The following is a 9,004-nucleotide window of genomic DNA, read 5'->3' as shown; positions in this document are numbered from 1 at the left end:
ATGGCAGTAACTAAGGCATTGTCCCGAGCTTACTTACCGACCCTTGATGTGGCTGAAATGAAAGCTTTTGACTTATCTGTCAGCAGGGAGAGGCAAGAAGACAGGGAGCGCACCTTTACTGAACTAAGAGGACTATACACTGTAATCATTAATGGTTTGCTTGACACAAAGAATGAAACTCCAGTCAGTATACGGGATTACTGGACATCCCATGGTGAACTATCAGTAATGAATGGTGTTATATTTAAGGTATGCGCATTGTGATTCCACCTACTCTTCGATTACACATGCTCAGTATCATACATCAATCTCACCTTGGAATTGTAAAATGTCAGCAGCGTGCCCATGAGGTGATGTACTGGCCTGGAATGAACTCACAGCTTGTTAAAGTAGCTTAATTGCTTGTTAAAGACTGTGAGAAGTGTGCCGTATTCCAAAACAAACAACCACCAGAATCTTTAAAGCCAACAACAGTTCCAGACTTACCATATTCTGCGGTGGGGTGTGAAAAATTTATCTTTGAGTCGAAGAAATATCTTGTGGTAGTAGACTACTTTTCTGAGTGTATTGATTGTGTGGAGCTACAGTCCAAGTCATCAATCGCTACCATGGAAGCTTTGAAATGTATATTTGGAACTCATGGAATTTAGTTCGTGTGAATTCCGTAATTTCTGCAATGAATTGGACTTTAAACATATTGCTTCTAGTCCATACTTGCAGAGCTCATTTTATGCAGCGGAGCGTGCAGTCCAAACCTTTAAGCGTGTATGGAGAAAGACAGTAGATAAACAACTTGCTCTTCTCAATTATAGAACTACACCAGCAGAAAAAGTGAATTTATCTTATGGGAATGAGACCACGCGATACATTCTCTGCAGCATCCGATATTTTTCAACCAAAGGGTCAAAATCTTGATCATATAAAGCAGAGTCTACAGTCAGTCAAGGACAAGTAGAAAGCTAGTTTCGACAACAAATAAAGAAGCAATTTACCGCTATATCCCACAGACCAGTACGAATCATGCCGCAGCAGGGAGAGAAAAGTGGATCTCAGGAATGATCATACTATAATATTGTACAAGTCGGAAATCGCAAGTTGTATCGAATTCATTAACACCTGAGATCCTGGACTCGCAAGGCCAATGAAATGCTTGATGACCAACGAATGATGGAAAGATTTACGACGAAAGTTCACACGAAGGAAGTTCAGAAGAACCCACCAGTTTAACCCCGAATACCACTAACGAAACTGAAAATTCTCATGCCACTTAACAAGCCTCTACTTGTATTATTCCAACGGCAAAAACCACTAGATCCGGGAGACTTGTTATTCCACCTAAAAAGTTGGATTTGTGAAGTGAAGTGAATGAGCAGGGTCAATTTAAGTGAAAATCAGTGCCATTTTAATTTGTGATATCACATAAGTATCTGCCGTTGTTCTTTGTACCACTGTCATTTCATATGATTATGTTTTTTGCATACAGGTCAGCAGCCTTACTTTATGCATACAATTCTAATTTCAAAGGATATTGATAAGTTTAACTGTTTGGACAATACTTAGGTTCAGTTATATTAGTAGGGGTAACTGATACTTTTGTTCGATGTAATATGTTTACATACATAAACATTGTTTTGTTTTATAAGAGGGGGAAGAGGTATATATGTACATATTGAGATCGGTCTCGGTATACTGAAACAGGTGTGTATCAATAAAGTAGCCATCTTAGAACTGTCTTGCCATGTTCTGTGGACCAATATACACGATGTTTTTCAACATTTAAGGACAATTTGATTTTTTTGTGATCATGGTATGGCTGACAGAAGTTCCATGGGGTACGACTATTGCATTGCCTAAGTAAAGTAAAAGGCATGAACAGGTTGCTGTGCAGTTTGTTGTGAATTTTTACACCATGGAACTGTTATGTATTGGTCCACAAAACATGGCAAGACACTTCTAAGATGTGAGAATTTTCAGTTTCGTTAGTGGTATTTGGGGTTACTGGTGGGTTCTGGTGGGGGCAACCTCTAAAACTGAAAAAAGGAAAATTATATCAGATATTGTAATATAGGTATGAAAGTCTAAGAGTTCATACATGGCCGTAGGAACCGGGGGGCACGGGGGGGGGCCGTGCCCCCCCCCCCCAATAATTTTGCCGATATATAGATTACTATAGTAAACATAGATACTATAAGCATGTTCCCCCTCAATAAAGCCGACTGATGACCTTTTTTTTTTTTGCTTGTCAAGGAATATTTAGTAGTTGAAGACCTTTTTTTCTTTTCTTTTTTTTTTTTTTTTGCTTGTCAGAAAATTTTTGGTAGTGCCCCCTCAACTGTCAACTGAAAAATGTTTGGCTGTGCCCCCCCAAACTGAAATTGCTTCCTACGGGCCTGTCATATATATTTGATGTTATTAAGAATTCAGAAGTGTGCGGGGGGGATGTACCATACATTCGTCAGGTGCCTGTGGTCCTCTTCTGCACTGACGCTTAACAACGTTCATAAACTATGGAACTTGTTTTACAATGGAGGCAAATGCAACAAATTTGTCTTAATTAACATCTGTAATGGATACTATGGATTGAATTATTTTAAAATATATAAACTCAGAACAGAGTGCCAAGAACTGCTATTGTTATCTCCAAATATTTTATGTTTTGTAATTTTACAGAATATTGTTCAAAGATGTCTATCGTTTTCGCTAGAATTTTTCTCTGAATTCCTTTAATTCGGGTACATTAAATCATATTATTTTTTTTTATCTCCAGATACATACAAAACTGCAACTGCTCACCTCTCATAATGTCGGTATTTGATTGGGTCAGGATCGAAATTCACGCCCAGCAGTCAAGGAAAAAATGAAAAATTGTCAATGGGAATTTAAAGGGGGGGGGGGGCACCGCCTGTTCCTAAATTGTCAAATCCATGATTAATCATATGTTTCATTTCTTAAAAGAAATGAATTTTTAGATGAGGGGGTATAAATAAAAGCTTTATTTTTGTAAACTGACAAGGCACAGCTTCTTGGGCTGATTCTTAATGCTTTTTCCCATAGACCTTAGCCTATTAGTAGTCTTATTAGTTCTTATGATGAATGCAAAAACGTCATTTTAGAAGACTTCACTTTTTGCTCTACTTAACCTCTAGAATGTTGTCAAAATCTATGCAATAATTTTTACTAATGTTGTCCATAGGCAACGGAAGCAAATTGAAGGGGGGAGTAAACCAACAAAAACGTTTTGGGGGGCTAAGCCCCAGCTTTCAATGCCTATATCATGTCTACCTTAGCAAAAAAAAAGCGGGGGTTTAAGCCCCCGGTTTCGAAAGTGGAGGGGTATGCCCATCCCGGTTCCGACGCCTATTTTGTCAAATCGGACGATTTTCTAGTAGGCGGTTAAGGGCTTAATTTTTCGTTCGATTATCCGATTACTCGGTTGGTTTTTCATAATACCTCTTAACATCCTTGCTTGCGATAGATATTCAATTAATCAATACTCAATTCACTTTACTGATTTAAAAATCCAAGCCTTTGTTGTCTGGGATAGCATCTTGTTAAATCAGGTTATTAACAAGGTAATAATATATATTTAGGTTTTAAAACTTGTATATCCCTTGTCCATCGAAACAATTACTAGGTAATTAGATAAACCGCGAAAACAAATCAAAACAAATTGATTGTATTTGTGACAGTCTAGACAGAGACTAATGGTAATTGATAATATGTAAGTAAACATTTAAAAACAAAACTTTTTTCTACTTATTTAATCAGCAAAACTGTCTATATACACGAGTAACCTGGTAGCAGCTTTACTAACTGATACTCGCATCGTTTGACGGTAAACCGATTATAACTGGTTTTTCGTTGTAGCAATGTCACATGAAATTTTTTACCTTTACTGAAACATTTTTCTGTATGTTTTTTTTTTTTCATTGGTTGGTCAAATAAAACATATTACAGTTTATTTGAGATTAATAACTTCAAAAATGACAAAGTTATGGGTATGTGAACATTCGAAATATTTGTAACCAATTTTAGGCCTGATAAAGAAAAGGTAACTAAGGTATAAAACTTTTTTTATTTATCAATGTTTCCTCTTCAAATTTCAGGATTTGTACATTAGGTTTTGAATTCAAAGAAAAAAATGCTAAAATATGAATTTACAGTCAATAAATGACATAATTAAGATAATCATCTGATCCTTCTTCACGAAAACTACCACTTATATATTTTGTTTTCCCTAAACAAGTGACTGGGACCTGGATGTTCTCTCTACAATATTAATGAAACTTAATGTTAAACCCTTGGATCGGATTGGTTTTCTGCTGAATTTTTCAAGATGTTTTGGAAATATATTGGTTATTTTGTAGTTGGATCTATTAATTACGGATATAAGAATAACAGTCTGTCTATTACACAAAGACATGGTGTCATTACTTTGTTACCAAAAGGTGACAAGCCAAGACAATACTTAAAGAATTGGCGACCTATTACTTTGTTAAATACCGTCTATAAAATTGCATCTGGGTCTATTACTAACAGATTAAAATGTTATTTAGATAAAATAATTAATCAAGATCAAACAGGCTTCATTTCCAATAGATATATAGGAGAAAACACAAGGCTAATTTACGACAAAATGCAATACACTGAGGAAGAAAATATACCTGGACTATTACTACTTATTGACTTTGAAAAAGCCTTTGATACTTTATCATGGAGCTTTATACAAGGCGCACTTAACTTTTTTAACTTTGGTCCCTCAATTAAGAAGTGGGTATCGCTTTTTAATACAGACATTACATCAGCAATAAACCAAGGTGGTAATCTCTCTGATAGAATTAACATTCAGAGGGGTTGCAGACAGGGCGATCCTTTGTCACCATATATATTTATTATATGTGCTGAAATTTTAGCAATCCAAATTAGATTAAACAAAAATATTAAAGGTATTACTGTAAACAATATTGAAAAAAAGATTTCTCAGCTGATGATACATCAATCATTCTTGATGGTAGTAAAGAGTCCCTCACACAAACATTGGAAACATTAAAGGATTTTTCAGAAATGTCTGGATTACATATTAACTATGCCAAAACTCACATAGTGTGGATAGGTTCTAAAAAGTTTAGTGATGAAATTTTATTGCCAAATTACAAACTTAACTGGGGAACTACCAGATTTACTCTTCTAGGAATACATTTTGATGTAGAATTGGATAAGGTACAACAATTTAATTATGAACCAAAATTAGTACATATTAAATCAATACTTAAACAATGGGAGAAAAGGTATTTAACTCCCATAGGGAAAATTACAGTCATTAAAACATTAGTTTTACCTTTATTAAATCATATTTTAATGTCAATTCCAAATCCTTCTGAACTGTATTGTAAGGAATTGGAAAAAATCTTCTTCTCATTTATATGGAATAACTCAACTCATAGAGTAAAAAAAGAAGTAATTGTAGAAAAATATGAAGATGGAGGCTTGAAAATGTTAAATCTGATGTCTTTTATAGCTTCCATGAAATTATTTTGGATAAGGCATCTCATCTTTACAAATAGGGGGATTGAACACCTCATTCCAAAATTCAATTTGAACAAATTTTTAAGTTGTGGAATTGAATACACTACAACCTTCTTAAAAACACTGAAGAATAAATTTTGGACAGATGTTTTTAAGTCATGGATAATGTTACAAACCCTTGAAAAAAAGTTTGATGTTGCTGATGACTCACCATTATTTTACAATCCACATTTACATATCGGTGGAAAACCATTTTATAATAAACAAATGTTTGACAGTAACATTAGACAACTTAATGATATCATAAATGAGGATGGTTCACTCTTTACTTATGAGTGTTTCTGTAACACCTATCCTAATATAAAGATTAATTTTTAGAATACAATAGTATTATTCATGCTATAAAGGCTTGGATGAAAAATTCTGGTAAGGAAAAAACAATAAAAAAGCTCACTAACCCATTAATTATGTCAAATATCTACACAGTAATGAAATGTAAAAAATCTAAATGCTAGTATGAAATCCTTAATCAAAATTCTTCTGTTGCAGCAGGTAAAACACATTGGAGTGAGCTTCTAGAAATTGAAATTAAGGAATTGAAAAAAAATCACATAATACCCTTCAGAGTAACAAAAGACAGTAAACTCCAATGGTTCCAGTATAGGATTATAAACAAAATCTTAGCAACAAATTCATTCTTATTCAAAATAAAGAAAAAATGACTGTAAGTTCTGCAGTTTTTGCCACACCGAGGAGGAAACAATAGAACACCTTTTGTGGGAATGCAATAGTACACAAATTTTTCTAGAAGAATTTGTTCATTTACTTGAAGATAAGACTGGTCTAAAGATTAGAGTTACTAAGAAATAAAATAAAAACGCACTTCTGCTTCTGAAACTTGATGTATGTATATCATGTTATGTATGTTGTGTGAATAAAAAATAAATAAATAAAAAAAAACAAACAAAAACTTAATGTTAAACATTTTCCTTTCAATATACAACCTCAATTCATATAATTAAAAGTGCAACTCTAATTAATTTTCTGTAATTCTCAAAACAATTATAATAACAAACAAATACAAAATGATAATTAACAAATTTGAATTTAATAAGCTAAAAAAAATTTTTTTTTAATTTACTTACCAAGTCAAGGTAATTATGAAGAAAACCAGAATTTGTCTTCAATGGTGGAAAAATTATGGTACCTGCAAATAAAAAAAAATATTGTTATTACTTAAAACATTTTAGTTTAGAAGGAAATTTATATGGATCAAGATTCATTATATATGCAGTCAAAATATATTTGTTATTTTCCATATAGAATTTTAATTTTAAAGAAATTTGATATCTCATTATTGACATTACAACATATATTAGAATTTTAATTTAAAGACAGAATGTATAAAAATCTTATTATTGACATTATAATATATTAGCCATATAAAAGAGAAGAGGGAACATGAGACACTCTTGTGTTTGATGTAAATTTTCACAGTCCCTCCAGCAAATGCTCAGGAATCATTCGAGTTAACAATTCTTTTATAGCCCCGAAGAGAGTCTGTGAAAGTGGAAGACAATTGGGTCAAGCTTGTCATCTGCTTTTATATGTTTACTTAAAATTTTGTTGTTTTCATCCATAGGAGTTGGGAAAGGCATTGAGTTTCCATGGAGAAAGTCATTTGCAACATCTTCCCCTGTCGAAGCTGAATCCAGGTATTTAACAAGGGTCTAATAGTGGCCATTCATGTCCAAAATATGTCGTGGACTCTCTATCAGTCGCCATAATGGAGCGTTCATAAATTTTGACATCGAACCAAGTATTCTAGCAGCAAGGTACAGGGGTTTTTCGGAATCATACTTGACTGCTCTTAGTAAAATCATTCGCCGTACCATGTACATTACACAACAAGGTGGACATCTTCATAGTGGTAACGACGCGGATTGTCCAATCATTAAAACCATGTTGAATCGGTTATGTTTAAACCTTTGTAAGTTTTCTTTTCTTCTTTGGAATTTTAGTAACTATGTTTTCCATGGAAGAAAACACCATTTCTTTCATCTCCCCCCCCCCCCCCCCATACAGTAAAAGCTTTGCTGCTTGTTCTTAAGAGAAAAAGAGTGCCACTTTCTGCCTTGTGGTACCGTTGCAATTCTGGTTTTCCTGCAGACCCCATCAGATTTCCATCTAAATATTCTATTTCAAATTTCTTAGGACAGCTTCACATACATCAGCTATGCCCATAAGCAGTTGCAATCCACAGAAAAAATGTTAATTTGACTACACTATTGTTCATTGTCAGTGAGACTGTTGAAATTTAGCTGGGTTTCTGGGAAAATTTCATTATTGTATTGCAGCAACAATTTGTTAATTTTTTCTCTGTACTGACTCTCTGTAATGGCTCTATCTGACATTGTGTTGCTGGTGTTTGCTAACAGCTCCATTCCAACAGCAGATCTTACTTGTTCCTTTTGCTCCTCTTGCATTTTACAATAAGACTCTGTATCTCCCAATATATCTTTTAATGTGCCTAAAGTGCACTGACCACTCTTACTGACCATTTCCCTAAGACCTAGTAAATAAGAATTTCTGCCCATGTCAGTAATTAGATATGTTTGATAAGTATATATGCCCCTACTTGTGAGTTTCATCTGTATAAAGAGTAGTGGTGAATCTCGAGGCAGCCACTGCTCCCTAGTGCTTCTGGGATATTGCAAGTTTTCTATCATTAAAGTTATCTACAGCTGAACGTGAAGGTAGTTTATGAGGTATTTTCCCACATAAACCTGCAACTTCTCTGATGACTGGTCCAACATTTCTAGATGCAACTTTTAGTTTAGTAAAATTCATTGCACACTCAACCAGTTCTGGAGTATATAAGTTCTGTTCAGGATCAAAATGATACAAGTCTGCATCATTCTCTAAAAGTCCTTGTAAATAGTCAATTGATACCTCTAAATGATTGTTTTCGGCTATTGCAATCTCATATTTCTATTCTAAGTTGTTTACTGTGCTTTGCAGTTTCTCAACAGTACATTTCGTTGATTCTAGTTTCTTAGTAATGAATCTAACTTTTCTATTGGAATCTACCAGTGAAGTTAAATGTTTGTTTCTAATCTTTGCTTTCTCAGTTAATTTATTTTTTGAAACAAGTTGCTTCTCCATTTTGAAAACAGTTTTTTTTTACCTTGATCTTCCGTTGCTATCTTTGCTTTACTGACTTTCATTTGCTTCTATTTCCTTTTTAGTTTTTTTTTATCTGCTTGCTTTTTTCTGTTAATTCTATAACCATTGTGCATCTTTCTTTTAGTTTTTCTGTGCGGGAACTTAATTTAAAAGCCTCAGCCTTTTGTTAGCTTTCTTTAGATTGTTCATACTTTTCTGCAGACATCCTTATTGCATTGTCCATCCCCGATGTATACTGCTATGACAAATTCTTTTCTATACTGTTCTCGTAAATGACTCCTTTTCTTTCTTA

The 9,004-nt window shown here is 33.9% G+C and overlaps 1 protein-coding gene across 1 annotated transcript in view; it reads left to right on the top strand.

Annotated features, from left to right (window-relative positions):
• The window catches only part of LOC133205066 (uncharacterized), a 36,958-nt gene continuing 27,954 nt past the window's right edge, over positions 1-9,004 (top strand). The window contains exon 1 of the mRNA XM_061340808.1: positions 1-249. Within this exon, the coding sequence (XP_061196792.1) occupies positions 1-249 (249 nt within the window). The remainder of the gene's footprint in view (positions 250-9,004) is intronic.

Source organism: Saccostrea echinata, unplaced genomic scaffold, assembly GCF_033153115.1.
Source record: "Saccostrea echinata isolate AGI-Se365-2 ecotype Australia unplaced genomic scaffold, CSIRO_AGI_Sech_v1 ptg000054l, whole genome shotgun sequence".
Classification (NCBI taxonomy): Eukaryota; Metazoa; Mollusca; class Bivalvia; order Ostreida; family Ostreidae; genus Saccostrea; species Saccostrea echinata.
Note: the sequence above shows the minus strand (reverse complement) of the source record. Positions and strands in the feature narration are given on the sequence as shown.